At 34.1% G+C, this 23,273-nt stretch overlaps 1 protein-coding gene across 1 annotated transcript; it reads left to right on the forward strand.

Annotated features, from left to right (window-relative positions):
* The first annotated feature begins 1,413 nt into the window (after positions 1–1,413).
* On the forward strand, positions 1,414–21,594 carry il2rb (interleukin 2 receptor, beta). Its single transcript, XM_056453460.1, has 10 exons — positions 1,414–1,566; positions 6,033–6,123; positions 7,554–7,662; positions 7,780–7,879; positions 7,957–8,044; positions 10,225–10,358; positions 10,554–10,782; positions 10,866–10,965; positions 12,372–12,453; positions 16,828–21,594. Exons 2-10 carry the CDS (start codon positions 6,045–6,047, stop codon positions 17,542–17,544), a joined length of 1,638 nt encoding a protein of 545 aa, XP_056309435.1. The 5' UTR covers positions 1,414–1,566; positions 6,033–6,044; the 3' UTR covers positions 17,545–21,594.
* Positions 21,595–23,273: the final 1,679 nt, after the last annotated feature.

Below are 23,273 nucleotides of genomic sequence, written 5' to 3' on the forward strand. Positions count from 1 at the left end.
TACAGCGGGGGAGTTCTCGAGATCTACCTGAGCTCAAACTCCCCTATCGCCTTCCAACGGGAGGGAGCCCCGGGCTCGAGGATCTTATGATATCAGGGCTCTCTCCCGGGACAGCATGCCAAACAAGCTTATAATTAATCATCAGCTAAGTGTGAACTCTTGAAATGGAGATTCTGCGCTCGCCTGCAGCTCCTGATGGCACAAGATTTTACAAGGTCTATCATCTCATGTTCATATGCTTAAACAACTAAATGAATGCTTACGTTTATTGAACCTAATGTATTTTAATTACGTTACAACATTGGAGCTATAAAAGGAACCTTATAAAACTGAAAAAAGTCACATTAATCTTTCACCGGAATTGAATGGCTGAAACTGTCTGAAAAACTGTCTGAAAAACACTAGCTGTGCATTGCTGTCTATTAAACACACCTGAACCAGCCAGGGTTAGGTATGAAACTTCCAGGCAGGTCTGTTGAAGTAATTTGGAACTAAACTATGCAGGGCACCGGCCCACCAGGATCAAATTTGGATACCCTAGCTTTGACTTGTGCTTTGTTGCAAACCTGACAGTACATATTATTGACTAGTGCGACAAATCAGTTTGATTGACCAATGGAACGTGCAAAGAGTGTCCAAAAAAAAGCAGTTTTTAATGGTAATGTAGAAATTACTTTAGCTCTTAAATCAATGTATACATGTGCAATATATAGACAACATGCAATATACAAACATTGTATACTTGCAAGTGACTAATCCAGGACCAGTTATGGATGATCCATTTGCAAACATACTCATGCAGCGATGCTGAATAGCTATGAATATATAGATATATTAAGCATGTTTCTCAATGATGATTAAAGCACGGTTGTCTCATTGATTAATTTAGTCGCTGTAACTTTGCTTGTATTTTTGCTCATTTGTCAGTGCATGTGGATTCTTGCACGCATGCATGTTGTTTGTTTATATGCATCTCTCTCTCTGTGTGTGTGTGTGTGTAGTCTGTGGGTATAAAAAGTTTGTATGAAACAGGATGTGGTCCTCAAACTTTTGTTTTCAGAGCATTGCTCGTGCACTGTCAAGCCCAGCGTGGGGCCCAGGTGGCTAATATTTACTCTTATCAAATGCCAAGAAATGTCAAACTTTCATTGCATTTCTAGAAGCAATCAATGCATGCACAAATCAAAACTTCAGACTGTCCCTAAGACAGACACCCTAAAAAATCCCTATAAATAATGAGTAAAAAATGACAGTCTTGCATCAGATGGCCTTACGTCTCTGAAGCTTTGATTTGACTCTTTTTTTTGTGCTTGTAAACTTTTTAGCAAACATTGTGGTTAGTGAGTCACTAATGCAATGAGCAGAGAACGAAAGAGAGAGAGGATGAGTAGCAGAAAGGAAGAAGAAGAGTGCTAGAGAAAGACTGATCCTCCTGACAGAATGAGGTGAAAGGGGAGGAGCAGACTGAGAACGAGCGGTAAAGATAGAAGGATGAAGGGTAGGTGGTCAAGTACACAGACAGACCTCAGCATCCATGCTGCCTGCGCAGACTACTGAAGGCAAAGGGTAAGTCTTTTACTTACGTTACTTCAGAACTGCTGGCTCGAGCAATGATCTATTCAATCTGTCAATCTCTAGTCTTTCAATACTGAAAACAGCTGACCTGGTTTGACATAGAAGTGTCATTTCATCTACAGTGACTGTAAAACGTTTTCGAACACTTAAGCCGCTATTAAAAAGCATTATTTTATCTGGAGAAAAGGAAGAATTTGGTTAGGTTTTCAAATGATAAATCAATAGATATACAGTTAAAGACATTTCATGACTGGAATATGCGTGTTTATTGTGTTATGTGCGAACTGACTTCATACATCACTAATAACCCTGCTGTTTTAAAGTGTTCGCGAAATGACAAGGTGAGTATAGAGATAGTTTTGATAGCTATGTTTGCAGACACCACATTTGGTTTCGGTATATTTTGGTGTCTGATGCAACAATATTTAGACATTTTGATGTGTGACTTTGGTCTCCAAAATTCTTTTGAGGTCGCTGCGTGGGTTGACTACTTCAATTCAATTCAATTTAATTCAATTCAATTCAATTCAATTCAATTCAATTCAATTCTCAAGTTTATGCAAAAACCTCTAAGTGCCGTCTGAAATTTCCATCGAAAATGAGCATTTTTCTCAAACTTCTATGTTTATGTTGAGTTATTTCATTTTAAAGACCTTTAAAAGAAGATAAGAAGAATAAGAATATATATATATATTTAAATTATTGAAGCAGGAGCCTGATAAAAATGCTAATGCTTTTGAAGGAAATTTCAAACGGCTTTTAGAGGTTTTTGCATCTGAACTCTTTATTTGTACCGTGCTTTTCACAATATCGTTCCAATGCAGCTTTGCATAAGATGCATGGTATTACATTACAGTCAAAACCCAAATCATTAGTCATTGGCCACATTTCATTCATTATGAATGGTTGAATTAAGTTTTTTAGGTGGTAAGTACTCATGCATTGGTAAATTAACTTAGTACTCGTTAGGGTCCATTATTAGTGGCCTCTTATAAGTAAATGAATGTGTGGTTAAAATTCATTATGCGCTGATAAATTAACTGTGCACTTCGTTCACCCAAAAAAGAAAATCTACTCACTAATTACTTTCTCTCAGTTAGTTCCAAAGCGTTCTCTTTTCTGTTGAACATAAAAGAAGATATTTAGAAGAATGTACAAAAACAAATACCGCTTTCCAACAAATAACTCCTTTTGTGTTCAACAGAACAAAGAAACACAAACAGGTTATGACAAATAAAGAGTGAGCAAATGATGTTTGGGTGAACTATCCCTTTAAGGAGCTCTCAAGTAGCAACAAGTGAAACCGAGAAACTGAAACAGACGCTTGTAGCGATCACTCACTCATATCAGTAGTTATTGTTCAAATAAACAGCTATCGCAATTGCTCAGCATTCGCTTTTAAAAATGTTAAAGTGAAACCGCTTGATCATAGACTGCAGAGTGTCCCGTCACTGTTTAAAATGTCACATCTTCTGGGCCGCCAGTATACAGTTGAGTCTTTTTACAAGAAGTCACCGTATGGTTTGAGTTGAGGGTTTTTGTTGACGTCTGTGGGTCGTTTTTTTAGCGTTAGTGGAAATTGCTTGTATACAGGCTGACCACCCACTCACAGAGAGGGCTGCGCTGCTGACAATGGCCCACTCAGCAAAAGAAGCAGCTTGCGTCACATTTGTGCATCTAAAGCACAAAGTTCAACATTTTGCAATGGAATTCAACATGCATGCTTGCAGTTTACCGTTTTCTTTAGGCAACATCCTGTCAGGTAAAAAGCCAGAGCAATGCCATTTAAAAGTGAAAGTCTTATTCTTTAAAAATTAAAGCTCCACTGGCTGACTGTATACATTTAAACCATCAACACTTTGGTTTTTTTAAGGTTTTAAGGTATACTTTCAAGGTTTAAAAATTTTATTGTGTGTAAAAAAACACACAACACACACAAATTTAAAAATGTACCTTTATGCAATACTAAAGATTTTGACACCATTTCAGTGCATACTGTATCATTTCTCTCCGGTTTTGAGACCTAGAGCATTTGTTTTAACTTCCCAGCTCAGCATGACTAAACTTAGCCTCCTTTCTGGGAGCAATATGGTTTGTGTGTGTATTTTTCTGTATGTGTCACTTTCAGCCACACTTAACCAACTACATTTGTGGTTGCACTCTTAGTCATATCTCCATAGCGACAGTTTGTGACCTCACAGTAGTTTGCCACTAAATTATTAGCAGATGGCCTTATCACATTGTGTTTCCCACACCAGATATGATCATAGATATTGATTTTCAGTCAAAAGATTAATTTGACCACAGTCTGTGCTGCACCGGGTACGAGTGTTAACTTGTTAACCATCTTGAAAATTGATGAAATATTGAGTGTTGCCACTTGTGCGGTACTGTATGTAGTGAAGTGTTTGAATACTCTTCTGTGCATCTCGTTTATGTTAACCAAGAGCTGTATGACTTATTAATTGTTTTAAAAGTTCATACAATGAAAGTGAATGACAGAAGCTGCAAACAATTCATTATAATTAAGATATATCCTACATGCAAGAAAATGTAGAGTACAGCACATATGAACTCTATTGAAGTCTTATTACTCACATTATATTTTTCCCCCAATTTCTGTTTAATGGAAAGAAGATTTGTTTCAACACATTTCTAAACATAATAGTTTTAATAACTCATTTCTAATAACTGATTTATTTTATCTTTACCATGATGACACTGAATAATATTCAACTAGATATTTTTCAAGACACTTCTATACAGCTTAAAGTGACATTTAAAGGCTTAACTAGGTTAATTAGGTTGAAGTTAGGGTACTTAGGCAAAATCATTGTATAACAGGGGTTTGTTCTGTAGACTATCCCAAAAAATATTGCTAATAATTTTGACCTTAAAATGTTTTTTTAAAAATTCAAAACTGATTTTAAATCGAGCCGAAATAAAACAAACAAAATTTTCTCCAGAAGAAAAAATATTAAAGGAAATACTGTGTAAAATTCCTTACTCTGTTAAACATCATTTGGGAAATATTTAAAAAAGGAAAAAACATTCACAAGAGGGCGAATAATATTTACTATTGGCTTTCCATCTTCATTCATGTCCATGGTTTACAAACCCCAAATGGTTCCCTTTTCAACCATTTCAATAATAAACAAAGTAAACTAAAATGACATTATTCATTACTGAATATTAAAATTAAATTAAATTTATTAACGGATTGTACTTTCAGTAGCCCATAAATAACTATGTGAACATGCTTATTTTGGAAGCATTAGCATATTAAATATCACTGTAGTAAAGTATTTTTTGTCTATATTGTGTACCATTGTTGTGTTAATTAAAAAATGTTCTTTCAAGAGTTCACACTTAGCTCACGATTTATACATAGCTTGTTTGGCGTGCTGTCCCAGGAGAGAGCCCTGAGCTCAAGGTATCCTCGAGCCCAGGGCTCCCTCCTTTCACAGGGCGAGGGGAGACTGAGCTCAGGTCGATCTGAAACTCCCCCGCTGCTGAGGCCAAGGTGAACTTCCTGAGAGTAAGACATTAGAAAAAAGATTTAGGCTTATTTTATCAAAAATATAGAGCACATTTGTATGGTGGGAGGAAACCAGGGAACCCGGGGGAAACCCACACGGAGAACATGCAAACTCCGCACAGAAACACCAGATGGCCCAGTGAAGACCCAACGCCATTGGTATTCTTGCTGTGAGGCAAAAGTGCTGGTCATTAGGCCACCGTGCCGCCCATTCTTGATAAAGGTGGAAGAAGGGGAGGAGGGGGGTTTCTTCCAGACGAAGATAGTTGTAGAGAGGAAATGAGGATATATACAGTATAGTGACTTGGGATCCTTTGATTGGAGGATCATGATTAGCTAATGTGGACCAGCTGGGTCAATCATGAGCACATGCTCCTCTCGAAATTAGTTTAACATTTAAACTTTACTTAAATGTAATGCTGAGTGAATTGCAAAATGATTTCATAAATTTCACACATTGATGAATATTGTATTTAATTGCACCATAAACCTACAGTAAATGCTGACTGATAGGGATCAGTATATTGACATGAGAATTTGGGTGAACAATTACGGATTCGAAAGGTTTTTCACAGAAATGCCATAGAAGAACCATTTTTAAAATTGCTTAACCTTTTAGTTACATTTTTTTCCTTAGCATGAAATATATTTTTATGATGTAAAGAGACTTTTGCTGAATTAAAAGTTTGCCTGAATGTTAAAGATTGTTCATGGAACCATCAATTTTGTGGTGCAACCTTCTGATTTGTAAAGATTTGTTTTATTTATTTTTTTAATTGTTTGAGTGGAAATTCTTCAAACCTGAAATGTATTCTGTAATATTAAACACAGTAGACCTGTTAGTAAAATACAAAAAGGTGAATCCAATGATGCTTTATACATAGTGTTATAGTTTTGTGATATATCTTTTGTGTTTAAGATCCAAGTAGTGATGAAGGATTACTGGCGTTCCCTTCTGTTCATCTTCATCATACTTTGTGGAACCTGCCAGTCCAGGAACTCACAAACAGGTACAAAGCCAATGTTAATTTTATAAAAGTGTTCCTATTTTTTTTCTATCATAAATTTAGATTTTTTGAGACACCATTGAAAAATAGAAAAATAAACAAAAAAATGCTTTTCAAGTGCAATCTCAGTTATTTTTTTGGGGAGTATTTTTTTTTCACATGAAAACATTTGAAAATGAAAATTGTGTTGCTGTCAGAACCCAACGTCAGGCCGACGTCAATGCCCAACATCGGACAGATGTTGCATTTTGGTTACTTTCCGATGCAACCTACAAACAACAAAATATCAACATTTAATGATGTTACAGCTTGACATTGTGTAGACGTTACCAATATCACGTCTAAATTTTGGTTGCCATACCTGACGAATAAATGTCAGTTATTGACGTCAATATGCCGTTGGTTTAAGATGTTGGCTCGACGTTGGATTTTGGTCACTATTCAACACAACCTAAAATCAACCAAATATCAACGTCATTTCACGTTATTATTGGACGTCAAAATAACATTGTGTTTAGACATTGGTGACCTAACTCTAACCTAATATTAACTTCTTATGAAGTTGTGTGTCTGCTGGGTCAAGTCAATCTTCTGTAATGCAAAGATGCAATGCTCAGAAAAGGTTTGTAAAAAAGTACAGCACAGAGCTTGAGGGTGTCCGGATACAGCCACTGAGCATCTATAATTAGAAACTTGCTCCACCCAGTGAGCTGGAACTAACAGTGATGAGCAATGCTGCGTGTAAAAGTTGAAGATCTTGACAGCATCTAAAAAATGTGCCGTCTATGTGTGTGGCACTTTGAAAATATGCAAAATGCAAAAGTAACGGGCACACACAATGCATGTTTACTAGGCATTGGATGATAACCGGTTTCAAGGATTACTGTGGTTTGGAAAAGTCAAGGTTTTAAAACTGCTAAATTTATGATATACTGTTCCTAAGGTATATGTAAAGGTTTTTTAAGTGTTTTTTTTTATATATTGTAAATAAATCAGTATTTTTGAAACTAATGAAGACAGCACAAGTCAATGATTTATTTAAATTATTCAGCCTGACATGTTTACTGTTCCAAAATATTTGAAATGTTTCCTAAAATGAAATATATTGTGTTCAATGGGTAAAAAAGTAGTTGTTTTTTACTAAGACATTTAAAAATAACATATATTTTAGAGCAGTAATCACAATACTGTGATATTTTATCCAAGGTTATCATACCGTCAGGCCTATGCCTAATGTTTACATTAAAAAACAACGGAAGTTGCGTTCTGTGTCAATGGACTATAAGAGTTCATATTTACTATTCATCTAAACATCAGAAGTGTGGATGGTATCTGAATGTTTGTTATTAGTCTATTTTGAAACTATTGTGGAGACGAAGCACAGTCAATTGTTTTTTTATTCTCTAACTGTCTTCTGATTTCTCCATAAACAGGAGATCTGACCTGTGTGAATGACTACATGACAAACATTTCTTGCGTGTGGTGGAACTGTAGCAATTTTTCCAACCAGCGATGTGAGCTTGAAGGGATCTGGGGAATAATGTTTGTGATTTTACTTCACTTCAAGTCAAATTTGAACACTGATAAACAAACCTTAAATTAAATTTGAATGTGTGTGTGTGTGTGTGTGCGTGTGTGTGTGTGTGTGTGTGTGTGCAGTAATGAGGTGAGCCAATCAAAATCTTCTGGATGTGAGCTGATCCCGCAGAACAATCCTTCAAATTCTTCCAGAAGCTGTTTTTTAATCTTAGAAAATGCTGTGAGTAAAAATTGATGAGATTTTTCATGAAATTGATCAATATGCATCATTTCCTTACATTCTCCTTTCTGTCACAGAACTTCTTTTTCATTAACAAAATCTGGTTGTCTGTGAGGTGTAATGGATCTCTCATCACCAGACTGCATTATCAGCCAGGCCGACACAGTAAGTGGAAGTCAATTTGAATTTTTCTATTGTAAGTTAAAAGGATGCAAGTCTTTTTTGCCCTTCTGAAAATACTTCTCTTATTTATTACACTTTATTTAAATAGGTTTACAGCTCCAAATTTAATCTGGCTCCCATTTCAAATGACCGTTAAATTTAGACTGTAGACTTAGACTTTAAAATGAAGAATTGATCACATTTGTCAGTCATGTATCGATTTAAAGTCTTGATTGATATCTGATGCCATACTCTTCCATTATACATTGATGCCGCATGGAGTTTCACAGCCCGGGCATTGTGTGTTTATCACAGACATGATCTCGACATTCTGAATTTAGTCAGAGGAAGCAGGGTTAACTAATAGCTCTTAGTCCGGTTGCCTCCAGCTCCCTCGTGCTAATCAAAGTGTATTTGATTTAATGACTTCCATGCCACTTGCTAAATATCAACAATAAACAGGAATTGAATGGTCTTCGAGCTGAAGTACAGCTGATTTATTCTTTCACCTGGTTTTTATACATTCTACTGTATCGCGGACCTCTGCTGACTCCACGCACACCTGACAAAACTGACAAGGCTTTTATACCTGATCCATTCGCCATTGTGATATTATTTAAAATGACAGGGGGTCATCAAAAGAAAACCACCGTAAAATCAGATGGATAAACATAGAAGTAGGAAGTTTCCGTAACTATTTCATATCATTAATATAATTTAATAAGATATTTAAACGAACTACTTTTATTATTATTTTTATATATTTTTTAATGATTATAAGGACTTTTTTTAACCATTCATGATTTTTTGAATTAAACCTTTATGCATCACTTGCTTTTGTTCATATCTCAGACAGTTCTACCTATTAAAGTTTATTAAATTATCATTGACAACACAACATGGGTTGCTCTACAAATATATTGTTTTATTATGGAAAAAATAAAAGCAAAAAAAACAAACATTTACTTAATAATACTGATGGGTTGTTTAGATTTAGCCCACTTCACAAATTCACACTCTACTGTCTGGCTAGTTTGTGTCCTCTACTTATATGCTAAAAATTCAATCATGGTCCAATATAACATCATTTCAAATGTCAGTAAGAACATGGTTTAAAGGAACACTGCAAATTTTTTGGAAATAGATTAATTTAACCTAGAGTTAAACGGTTGAGTTTACCATTTTTTAATCCATTCAGCCGATCTCCGAGTTTGGGGGGAGCACTTTTATCTCAGCGTAAATTATTAAATCGGATGAGACCATTATCTCTCTCTCTCAAAAAAAAAAAATAGTTTTGTTTTTATTTTCTATTTAAAGCTTGACACTTCTGTAGTTCATGGCTGAAGCAGGTGCAATGACACCATACATAAAGATCAGGACAGAATTATTAACTCTTCTGAATTATTAGCCCCCGGCGAGCAGATTTTTTCAACACATTTCTAAACATAATAGTTTTAATAACTCACTTCTAATAACTGATTTATTTCATTTTGTCATGATGACAGTAAATAATATTTTACTAGATATTTTTCAAGATACAAGTATTCAGATTGTAGTGTAATTTAGGCTTAACTACGTAAATTAGGTTAACTAGGCAGGTAAGGGTAATTAGGCAAGTCATTGTATATTGATGATTTGTTCTGTAGACTATCGAAAAAATATAGCTCAAAAGGGCTAATAATATTGACCTTAAAATGTATTTTAAAAATGTTTAAACTGCTTTTTATTTTGCCAAATTAAAACAAACAAGACATTCTCCAAAAGAAAAAATGTTGTGGGAAACACTGTGAAAAATTCCTTGCACTGTTAAACATCATTTGGAAAATATTTGAAAAAGGGCTAGTAAGTTAGACTTCGCTATTTACTATAGACTATTTTCAGCTGCTGCATAATATCATTGCACCTGCAGCCACGATACGGTAGCAAAGTTCCTTATTAATTATACCAAAATAAAAGCATAGTTCATAGGCATATTGGTTTATAAAAATAGCTACTTTTCATTTTCTGTCAGTCTTAGTTCAAGATTTCAATTCTGTTTTTGAAATTGAACAAGAGTCAATTAGGGGAGTTATAAACCGAGCCTGTTTCCAAAAAACTGGAGTGTTCCTTTAAGTAATTTTGCTGCTACTGCTGTTATCAATGTAATTTTCCCTCATGCTTGTTATTTATTTATTAAATGACAGTTAAGACGCAACCACCAGATAAGCCTGTTGTAAATGGAAGCAACGTGTCTTGGAGTAAAGGCAGTAACTTCCCTAAAAGCATTAAGAAGCATGAATTTCAATTGCAGTTTAAAGATGCACATACAAGCTGGGAGGTAAGTGCTTGTATTTGATATACATGTTTTATTTAACATTTAATTCATGAACTAATTATAACAAAAGTGTAAAACTTACTCAAACTGTCTTGTTTTATTTGACTTGTGTAAACATCACATTAATAATCTTTTGTTAACGGATGAAGGATTGAGTCGTATTGCATTGAAATTGTATTTGTTGCTTCTGTGCAACAGATGGCAAAACCCGGCCAACTCTCTCAAGAAAACTACACGCTCCTGAACCATGATTTACTGACTGTAGGAGAAGTCTACCAGGCCAGGGTGCGTGTGAAGCCAGTTGAGCCTAAAAATGATGGTCAGTTTCGGGGGGAATGGAGTGACTGGAGTCCTGCCGTATCCTGGAGGTCTGAGATTGGAAAGCTACCAGTGAAACCAGCAGAGGATGGAGGAGCCAAATCACCAAGTAGGTTCAGTAAAAATATTATTTTTTTCTCGAATTAAGATTGCACTATGCTCTAATAACAGTTTTCTTTTGTTTTCCATCAGAGTCTGATAATTTGCCTGTAATTATGATTATTGGAATCAATGTACTGCTTGGTCTCATTATCATACCAATAATCATCTATAAAGTAAAGAAAAGCAGCCAGTGAGTATTACATGTGTGTGTTTTGCCCTTGATTTATTTTTCAACAAAGTAACATTATTATTTAGTTTGCTCTTTAAAAAATAAACTAACACATGTACAGTTGAAGTCAGAATTATTAGCCACCCTTTGATTTTTTTCTTCTTTTTTAAATATTTCCCAAATGATGTTTAACAGAGCAAGGAAATTTTCACATTATGTCTGATAATATTTTTTCCTCTGAAGAAAGTCTTATTTGCTTTATTTCGGCTAGAATAAAAGCATTATTAATTTTTTAAAACCCATTTTAAGGTCAAAATTATTAGCCCCTTTAAGCAATTTTTTTCCCGATAGTCTACAGAACAAACCATCGTTATACAATAACTTGCCTAAATACCCTAACCTGCCTAGTTAACCTAATTAACCTAGTTAAGCCTTTAAATGTCACTTTAGGCTGTATAGAAGTGTCTTGAAAAATATCTAGTCAAATATTATTTACTGTCATCATGTTTAGAAATGTGTTGAAAAAAAAATCTTCTCTCTGTTAAACAGAAATTGGGGAAAAAAATAAACAGGGGGGCTAATAATTCTGACTTCAACTGTGTGTGTGTGTGTGTGTATGTATGTATATATATATATATATATATATATATATATATATATATATATATATATATATATATATATATATATATATATATATATATATATATATATATATATATATATATATATATATGTATATATATATATATATATATATATATATAATATATATATATATATATATATATATATATATATATATATATATATATATATATATATATATATGTATATATATATATATATATATATATGTATATATATATAACAAAAGTCTTAATAACTACATATAAATATACAGTTTTAACTAGAATTACTATTAAACTTAGAACTAACTGAAATAACCTAATTAATGCAAGCATACAATCTAATATAACTAATTGATCTATTATATTTCAGCTATTGCAGAACAATTGCACATATTTCAAACCCCATAAGAAAAAAGTAAAAGTATTGAGAATTAAAATACAGATTGAAAGTTAAAGCACTGTGTTTTAAAATATTTAAAATATCTGACATTAAGAAAAGCCCGACCCCTTCTAGGTTTAGAAATATAAGTGCTGCCGTTTAGAACTTATTTCTGGTAAATGATGTCAGAATTTGCTGGTATTTTGGAATGGATGTGTGAATGGTCTATTTAAGAAAAATTACAGAACATCCGTGTCTCTGTGAATACCTTTTTTATGAATTTACCGGTAAAGTCGTTCGGGAAATTTTCCAGATATCTACCGGTATCACTGTGTGAAAAGGGGTTTGTTTTAAAGCAGCTTTACAAAAGGCGATGTTTGTTTGTCCCTGTATCATGCAATATTATATCATTGCAGGCCATTAAAACCAATGCAGCATGTTCCGGACCCGTCCAAATACTTCCAGCCTCTTCATACCATTCATGGTGGAAACTTCCGGGTAAGTTCAAAATGAATTTATTTAGAGTGTATGTGTTGTGTCACATTTTTGAAATGCCAACCCCAAATTTTTGAATGGTATCAAATCCATGGGCATTTAATTAAAGACATTTATTTATGCTTAGCAAGGTGATGCTGATTTAAAGGGGACCTATCATGCCCCTTTTTACAAGATGTAAAATGAGACTCTAATGTCCCTTGTATGTGAAGTTTCAGCTCAAAATACTACAAAAAACTCTTCGAAACTGCCCCTGTTAGACTTCTAGGCTTCAAAACTGTGCCATTTTAATCATGCTTTAAGTTTAAATTCAAATGAGATTATGTTGCCAACCCATTTTTGAAAAGAGGGCGGAGTTAAAAAATTCCTATGCATTAGTATAGCAGCAGATTCAAAACGTCTGCTTCTCACTCAGGGCTGTTTATGCTAATGAGGGAGAGAGCATCACTAATGAGCAGGACTTTCTCCCTCCAATGACATGTACAATAGAAGATTATTAATAAAGTGATTCTACAGACTTTTTTTATGAAGTGTGGTTAAAAAAACGTAACTGATTAATTTCTAACATTAGAAGCTAGCTATATTCACACACTGTTTCCACTGTTTCCTGCAAGCTTGAATGTACAAAGTAAAAAAAAATTTTGCATTTAATTCAGAGGCTGTAATCAAGTTTTCCAATTATTTTTATGTTTCAATAATCTTTGTTTTCTATTTCTACATTCTTGAATGACAACATTTTTGAGTATATACACTTTAAAATGTAAAAAAATATTTTTTTTTTTCGTGGTCAATATAACTGTTAATTGGCTGAAGTTAAGGCTGATTTAGGGGCCAATCACACCAAACCTTTTTTGAATGGTTTACTAACGGCCGCAAGCGTTTTGCCCACTGCTTATGCACCCTGCACGCCTCGCATTTTAACCACCTGCCGTGCGCTCGCAGTTGAAAAAAGACAACTATGAGCAAAAAAGCTTGTTACATCAGTCGCGTCTTTTTCATTCTCTAATCAAAGGAACGCAGTTGCGGGGTTTCCATTGAGGTGCCTGCAGGAAAGACTTGTGGTTGCTGTTTTGAGTTATCCGGTGCTGTATGAATCACAAATTTTAAATATCACAATATTATTATTTATTAAAATTATATTAATATCAACAGCAACACTCTCGCACAATACCCAGCTGATCCAGACATTGCCTAGTGACATAAAAAAGCGCACCGCGTTTCTTTTTTTCTTGTCAACAAAAAAGGCAGTGTGGTGCGCCTCGTGTTTTTGGGATTTAAATGCACGATCGGTGTGATCGGCCTCTTATACTTCTGCGTCAAGCGCACGCATATGCTCCAGCGCAGCCTGCACATGGTCGCATAGCCCTCGCCATTGCCGTTGCTGACTCGCACCTCTCAAAAATTGTAACCACGTTGCAACAACGCGTAGCTCAAGCTCTGGGATTGGTCAGCTTGGTAGCGCTGACGAGTGTGGGTGGGACAGAGAGCTGCGCGAGCCCGTTGCACCGATTGTTTACAAGTGTCGAGTGCTGTGAAGAAGCTCCAGATGAAAAGTTTTGTTTTGTGTTTACCTTATGATTAAAGTTGTTGCACGTCCACCGGTTCCCGCCTCAAAATGAGCGAGTTTGAGCAACTTGTACATTAAGGTAGCATTCAGAGAAAACAAAACACCAGCGAAGAAACTTGACACAGAGGAACATAAAAACCTACTGCCAGCTAGTGTTTCGGAAACGTTATTGCAGAGCAACACAAACAGCACGCAGAAGTATAAATGCATGACAACGTACAAGGCATGCACCGTGGGTCACGCCGATCACTCGACGCAGAAGTATAAACCAGACTTTACAGAAAAGTAGCATGCCAATTTATACTTCTTATACTAGTTATACTTATGATGCTTATCAAAATTATTAGCTCCTGTGTATTAGCTTCCATTCATTTTTAGACATTAAATACAGCTTGCTATGCTGCTTGATGTTGCAAACTGATATTCTGCTTTGGGGTGATTATTCTGCTTTGGGGTGATGTAGTCGCACAGTAGGTAGTGCGGTCGCCTCACAGCAAGAAAGTCACTGGTTCGAGCCTCGGCTGGGTCAGTTGGCGTTTCTGTGTGGAGTTTGCATGTTCTCCCTCCGTTTCCCCCACAGTCCAAAGATATGCAGTACAGGTGAATTGGGTAGGCTAAATTGACCGTAGTGTATGAGTGTGAATGAGTGTGTGTGGATGTGTCCCAGAGATGGGTTGCGGCTGGAAGGGCATCCGCTGCATAAAAACCTGCTGGATAAGTTGGCGGTTCATTCCGCTGTGGTGATGCCGGATTAATAAAGGGACTAAGCCGAAAATAAAATGAATTATTGAATTATTCTGCTTTGTCTGTATAGTCATGCAAGCACTTGTTTGTAGAGCAAGTAGTTTGATCGTTTTCTGTGGTTTATTAGTCCTAGTCATTTGTCCCATAGACGATCGAATCGGAAGTTCTAAAACAATCACAAAAATGAGCACACTTCCGCATTGAAGAATAAGGCCTATAATATACTTTTTTCCCTTCTAGACACAGTCATATTTCTTTTTGTTAGTTTTCTTGGGAAAAAAAAAATATATATATATAAAAGACAACAATCATATTTGGGAATTATATTATATAATTTTTTTTTGATTGTCTACACAAAAAGACTTGCCCAATTAACTTAACCTAATTATTAATTAACCTAAATGAGCCTTTAAATTGCACTTTAATAACATCATATTAAAATTCAAAAACAACAGAAATTAGATATTAAAACTAAAATATGTTGAAAAAAATCTCTCCATTAAACAGCACGTGAGAAATATGTGAAAAAGATTTAAATTCTCATATAAGGGATTCTGGCATGCTTACCAACCCCAAACTTTTTAACAATACTGATATTACTTCAGTGGAACAGAAATTATTTTGTTTTCTGTATTGCCTTTTACACCACCACATCAGAGCATGCATAAATGTATGAAAACCCTACCATTCACACTCATGTCTTCACTTGACTCACCCTCCTCTCGACACACCCAGGTTCAGCCTGCCAACTTGTTCTTATATCAGGTATGCCCAAAATCATTCTTATGAAGGGTCAAATGCAAGTTTGATTGAGAGCTGTAGGCCGAACTGTATTACATTAAGATTGCCATGGGTAATTTTCTAATTTATTTCATAAAATGTACAAATAAATAGAAAAAAATACTTCAAATGTATTTACTAATGCATTCAAATATTTTGAAAATGTATATTATTTTAACAAACCTATTACAATAAAACCATACAAAAAATAGTTCAATTCCGAATACACTAATCATGCTGAACCTGCCTTTGCCTTGATTTGCACGCTGATGTCTTCTGCTTTGTCCCCTATTCGTTGTGATAGTATGTTCATTTTCAAACAAAATCTGATTCATTTACAACATTTATTTTAAACATTTAATTTCAGTAAGCTTTTTTTGTCACTCAACAATAAAACAAACAAACAAACAAACAAAATGTTACATTAAAATAAAATTGAGAATCTCAGATAAAGTCATTCCCAACCCTTCCCAATAATTTTCCCTCTGGTGGGTCAAATAAAAAAATACAAAGGCCAACTTTGGCCCGCGGGCCCTAGTTTGGACATCACTGTCTTATATCATAGTGGGAACTGTCATAAATGTAATGATCTTTACACTGCTATACTCTATGATGTTTATACAGTACAGTCAGTATATTCGATCTGCCTACCACAAATTACCCTTAAAACCAACTCTCAAAGGAAACACATTCTCAGGATTTCTGAAAAAATCTTTCAATCAAATTCGAGACTTTTTAAGACCCTTAAAACACCATTTTGAATGAAATTTTAGACTTACACAGAGTTAAACAATAAGTATTTTTTCTAATGGCCTGGCTACTTCTGTAAATAGTTGTTTTTGTCTTAATGGAAGATCATGTAAAGGGATATGTTGCCCGATTAGATAATTCAGTATGGCAAATTTGCTGTAAAAATGTCTTACAGCTGTTGAGAATTGTATCTCTTTGCAATAAAAAACTTAAATATATAAAAGAAAAGTATTGAGATGAATTATAGGGGATTGGGTTAGAGTCTGATAGGGTAGTTTTACTTGGGCATAGGGAAATTAAGACCTGTTCAAAATGATTTAATATCTACAACACAACATTTCAGTGAATTTAAGACTTTTTAAGGTCTAAAATTTTGTTTTTGAAATTTAAAACATTTAAAGACTTTTTAAGACCCCGCAGACACCCTGATTCTATATGTTCAAAATGATTTATGAGAATGTTTACCAGTGGAGACCTAAACTCACATATGCACACATACACACTGACCACATTCATTTCCTCTCACCTTTCCACAGAAATGGCTGGGCGGTCAGAATTCAGTCGGCCTGTTTCTTACACCTCAATCCAGTGATGACATCTCACCCGTGGAGGTGTCTGACATGTGGGATGTCTCCTTAATGGATACCGATGCCCAGATGTCCACCAGCATGCTAGTTCATGCGGGTCAGGTGGACTCTGGAGTGGAGAACAGCGGCACCAGTAAAGCATCGTCCTCCTCAGGTTTCTATAACATGGGCTACTTCTATAGCAAATCTCATACTGGATCACTCTACCTGGAATCCTGTCCCGTGTATTTCTCTTACCACCCTGATGAGGGCACAAGCTCTTCTCTCTCATCGTCCAGCTCTTCATTCCACTCATTGGGATCCCCAAGTTCCCTACCGGAGCAGCCGATGAGCCCGGATTCAGGATTTGCCATGTCTGATGAGCAGCATTGTAAGGATGATGGAGATGGTGAAGAGATGGAAGGCGCGGTGAAAACCGTGGCAGAAGGAAAGGCATTGGTTTCCTTCATTATGTCACTCTCCCAGGGTGGCGTTCAGCCAGCTGAGGGTTTCCCTCCAGTGCCTGTCCTCACAGCCTGGTCTGAACTTGCGAAGGCGCCCAGCTGTGCTTCTCTATGTGAGCCAGCAGAGGGCGCTGCGCTCAGACCCTCCTCCATGATCGAGCCCAGCGGGAGCGGATATCTCACCCTGAAGGAGATGCAGAAGTACAGTAATAAATCCATCTGAAGGGAGGTTCACGGAGAGACTGGGGCAAGATAAAAAAAATGCTCAGAAGCATGAAATGCCTTTCAAATGTTTAGAGTTGGTTTTATGATAAAAGTTCCTTTTATTTAGTCAGCAAAGGCTGTATTTTTCAAATAAAATACATTAATACTGTAGAATTGTTAAATATTATCAAAATGCAAAATAACCTTCAAATATAATTGATTCGTGTGAGGATTTTCAGCAACATTACCTCAAATCTCCAGTCACACAGGCCTTTTGAAAAATCACTCTAAAATGCTGATTTGATGCTCAGTAAAGGTTTATTACACTGTAAAACAGAACAGTCAACTTTATCAAATGAAATGAGTGTAGTTAACTCAAAATTGACTGAAAGTTAATTCTACTCATTTGAAGAGTTTTGAACTCAGTGTTAAAGGTAATGAGTTAATTAAATACCTCATTACTTCAACTTTAATTGAGCAAGTTCACAGTACTCATATAAATTAGTTTTTTTAACTCAAATGGTTTGTAGCACTTGGTTTCCTCAAATGGTTTGAGTTGCCTAAACTTACTGGGTTATACAGTACTCAGTTGGTTTGAGTTCTCTTCATTTATTGAGTTTTACTGTGCTCAAATTGCTTCATTTACTCAAATGGATTAAGTTCACAGTACTTATTAGGATTAGTTTTTGAACTTAAATGGTTTATTGCAATCGGTTTCCTCAAATGGTTTGAGTTACTTTAACTTTTTGGTTTTTACAGTGTACAGGCCCGTAGCCGGAGGGGTTCGGGTGGTTCAAAACACCCACCCCTCACTGACAAAAATCCAGAATTTGGCCCATACATGAGCTCATTTGTCCTATTTTGACTGCTATGCCATCATAAATTGTGAAAATAACTCATCGAAGGAGGCTTTAAGAAAACTTTTTACAAGTAACTTTTATTCTAAATCTTGGACCTTATTCTTGAAAGGAAAAAAGAAAAGAAAAAAAGCGAAGCATCAAAGGTTAATTTTGAAACTTATAAACTTTTATTTTATTATTAATTTGGCTATTGTTGTTATCCATGAATTTTCAAATGTACTTTTTACAAGAGAGGCTAGAAAAATCAGTAAGCTCTACATTATTATTATTATTATTATTATTATTATTATTATTATTATTATTATTATTATTATTATTATTATTATTATTATGTTTACATTTTTTGTTATTCGGGACAAATTCTGACAGGAAAGTTGAACGTGCTGGCCAGTTTATTATTTGCCTAATGAATGACAATTTAGTTTACTTAATTTACAAAACAATTTATTTAAAGCCTTCACAGATTAAAATTTTCCCAAATGATATATGTGATAAATTTGTATTTTAAAAATAATACATATAAATAATAAATATATATATTTAAAATCTTTAGTAAATGTTTTTGGTACATCAAAAAGTGTGATTATGATGACCACCCAACAAGCTAGTCCAGCTAAAAATTGTGTTTTAATATAATAAAATAAATATGAATAATAATAACAAAATGAATAATTCATACAGCTTTTGAAAGACAGTGTAGTTTAAAGACTCACACAAAAAAGCTACAGAACATTCTGACATTTTTTATTCAAGAGGCAGTTCACTGAACACAATTAAAACATCATGCTCCAATAGCTGCATATTCTGCCACTCTATAGGGGTAAGTTGTAACAAAGTGAACCAGAACAAACCATAAATATTAAATATAATAGTACATTATAAATAGGTCATAACGAATCTTGCTCTTGAAAAATTAATATATGTATTCAAAGGTAAATCAGAGACTTTTAAAAGAAGTGTGGTCTCCATTCGAGCGCTTTGGAAAGATGACTGCAATTAAAATTCAATATAATGTTTTTTATTATATACGCACACAAATTGGTCAATTTAAATGTATTTAATTTTATTTTATACATTTATTTTAAATGTCATTTCTGTTTAACAATGTTGGGATGGGAAAATACATTCTGAAATATCATAAACAATAATATTCTGCTGGGTTTTGTAATATAATCAAAATCTATAAAAACAAAGTTGAAAAAAGAATTAATAAATAAATAGGTCATAACGTCCTCTAAAATGATATCAAATAGCTGTTTTGGACATGTAAAACATATTGCTTAGACCTGACATCTATTAACAATATTCATGAACAATAATCAGTTCAAATAGTGACTCTGTATTATTGGTTTATGTAGCTAGCTCTTTTAGATCCGGTCTCCCCAAGAGATTCAATATACAGCCCTGCTATGTAACTGCCAATTATATACTTTACTTTATTCCATTTCAATGAACAATAAACTATCATAATAAGGTTAAAGATCCACAACAGCTGCATTATGACAGCTCTGAACTGTTACATTCCTGATACTTCTGTACACAGACATGATAAGCTAGATTTAAAGTTCTGGGTTCAATACTGAAGCTTTATTTGAATTTCAGTTCTAATGCAATAAGAAGACAGCTGCTTATACAAAAATGCAAGCTTCACATTTGTGTTTTTGAACCCCTCTTACAGACTTGCATTACTGAACATGTTTTGCGTTCAGCAAACTGACGATCACTTAAACATTCTGTTATACTTTGTGTTGTATTATATGTGTTGATTGACATAAAGGAAGCAGTACATGTGTCTAATATCTGTTGTTCAAGTCTGCTTTGCTGATTTAATCATGTTTAATTTGGCAATTTAGCTTATATAACTTGAATTGTAATGCCAAAGAAAATTACATTTGCTAACATTCGATATTTTAGAATCTAAAATATACACTGCTCATCTAAAAAAGTAATAAAGGTCACAAAATTTACTTTTTAGTTCAATCTCTATGCTCCCTAGCAAATTGAAGCTTTTTTTTTCAGATTAGCAGATTAGGCTCACTGACAAGTAGTTTTCTTAAGGCTACACAGTTGTTTAGTCCCAATCCCTTCAGTTTCCTTCACATTGTGCATGTGTAAAAGCTTTTACTTTCACTAATAAACATAAACTTAAGTTTTACTGTTGTTTTTCTACGATTTGATTTCATCAGATCATTAAGTGATTGCTGATCTCAATTATTTAGGATTTATTTTCCAAACTAAATCTCTTCATCAAAGATGATAGTTCCCCATTATCCTTCCAGTTTTGCGTTAAACAGTTCTCAATGCAATTAGTTTCTGCAATTTCCTTAGATGTTATCTTTGCCAATAGTTTGACCTTTCTGAAACAGACGAACAGCTTTCAGCGACCACAAGATGTGTTTTCTGAGAAGTTTGTTTAAGAAATGAGAAGCTACTCTCTGCATCAGTTACAGTTAAATAACTTGTTATCAGCTGAAACATAATCACCCATGCAGTAATTATTGAATGGGAGGTTCTTACCTATTTGCCAGGTTGTCAATTTATTAGATTTTTTTGGAAAGGGCAGTGTATAATTGGCTCAAACCTAGTGGTTTAAGTCTTAAAGTTTTTAATATTGAATGCAAAGCATTTGCTTTATTTTTAGCTGCTATTTACTTGTTCATAACATCAATGTGTTTATGTGATGAACGTGCTAGAAATGCTGCTTTTGAAATGTGAATTTATTTTTTTTCAAGGGACAAATTCAGGAAATCATTGTTGTCTTTATGCCTAAAGCCTAAAAGCTGTTCAGGGTAAAACTCACTATTGATGGTAATGATATCTGTACTTTTTATAACAAGATTTTTAGTGGCATTATTTGGGTATTTCTATATTGTACTCTTAAAAACTTGGTAACATTTCTTTTTTTGATACTGTTAATAGGAAATATGTATTTTTATAAAAAGAATGCACTTATTTATGGAGGTCTGTTTCAGTCACAGAAATAAATAAAATCTTTTTTTTAATTCTGAATTATATAATTAAATCTGACTTGAAATCTCACTCAATTGTGGAGAAAAAGTCACATTTGAGGTATAAAGTATTGTTGAATATACAGGCAGAACTGAAGAATTTTTTTTTAAAAGATTTAACTAGTATTTTTTCCTTGGCAAAACAAGCTTCCATACTTTGATATTTTATGCTTGATAAAAAAAAATATTTTAAGACTGTTATCCAGTGTATGCTTTTTTATTATTTGAACTGAAATAAAATACCAAAACTATCATGTAATAAGCGTGTGTGCGTGTGTTTGAGTGAGTAAGTGCAGTTATTGCAGGTAGCATGTGGTCTGACATTTATATGTATGAGCCTGTTTCCGTTCACTGCTGCGGAGTGTGGTTTTTCTAACCAAATTAATGCTTTTCTCCTCTGCCTGGCCTGAAAAATGAACTCAACGAACCAAAACAGAGGAGAAAAAAACATCTGTACCATGCTTTTTCATTTATCTGGCACAGGTTTTACAATATGTTTGACATTCTGGTGCTCAGATATGCACGACCATCTTTAATCTTTAAATTGGGTATAATTGATGATTTCGCCACCAGGGGGCAGTAGTGTTCTCACAATTGTATAATAAAGACGGAGATACAGTTGAAGTAAGAATTATTAACCCCCCTGAATTATTAGCCCCCGTTTATTTTTTCCCCAGTTTCTGTTTAACGGAGAGAAGATTTCTTCATCACATTTCTAAACATAATAATTTTAGTAGCTCATTTCTAATAACTGATTTATTTTATCTTTGTCATGCATGACAGCACATAGTATTTTACTAGTTATTTTTAAGACTCTTCTATACAGCTTAAAGTGACATTTAAAGGCTTAACTAAGTTAATTAGGTTAACTATTAAGTTATGGTATAACGATGGTTTGTTCTGTAGACAATCAAAAAAAAAAAACAAAGCTTAAAGGGGCTAATAATTTTGACCTTAAAATGGTTTTAAAAAAATTAAAAACTGCTTTTATTCTTGCCAAAATAAAACAAATAAGACTTTCTCCAGAAGAAAAAATATTACCAGACATACTGTGAAAATTTCCTTGCTCTGTTAAACATCATTCGGGAAATATTAAAAAAAAGAAAAGAAAAAAAATCAAAGGGGGGCTAATAACTCTGATTTCAACTTTATTTTAAGCAGGAAGGAGTGAAAAATATAACAGTATTCAAACATAAAATATTGCTTTTGTTTTATCAATTAAAAGAGTACTGAAAAACAAAAGTGTTGTGGTTTCCACAAAAATACTATGCTACACGATTTCAAAATGATAACATTTAAAATGTTTCTTGGGCAGCAAATCAACATATTATAATGATTTCTGAAGATTTTAAGGCCTGCCCTGTTTTACACCCGCATTTTCATAGATCTGATCACAAGATGAAGACACTAAATAGTAAATACAGGTGTAAAAAGGGTTTAAAATTGTTTCCGCATGTCTATTTTTTACTCTTCTAATGACAGTTAATCACATTCAACTGGATTTCCTTCATAAAGTAAACAGTTAAATATAATAGTCAAAATAATGTACTGTAATGGAATGAAATAATGCCATTTTTATTATAGTGTGTAGCCTCTGCAACTCTACTGGCCAGTTGATTTAAGTCAGCAACTCCCCCATTATTGCGCATGGGTTTTTGAATTCTACATGAATTTCTGAATGGAAAAAGTTATTTATTCCTATTATTATTTTATCTTCTGGAGAAAGTTTTATTTCTTTTAGTTTAGCTGGAATGAAAGCAGCTGTTACACTTTTAAAAATATATATTTTTAAGGTTATAATATTGTTTTATTTTGGCAACAGAACAAAGAGTGTTGTCAAATGATCTAACTTGCCTAGTTAACCTAATTAACCTAAGCCT

This window comes from Danio aesculapii, chromosome 3, assembly GCF_903798145.1.
Source record: "Danio aesculapii chromosome 3, fDanAes4.1, whole genome shotgun sequence".
NCBI classification, from domain to species: domain Eukaryota; kingdom Metazoa; phylum Chordata; class Actinopteri; order Cypriniformes; family Danionidae; genus Danio; species Danio aesculapii.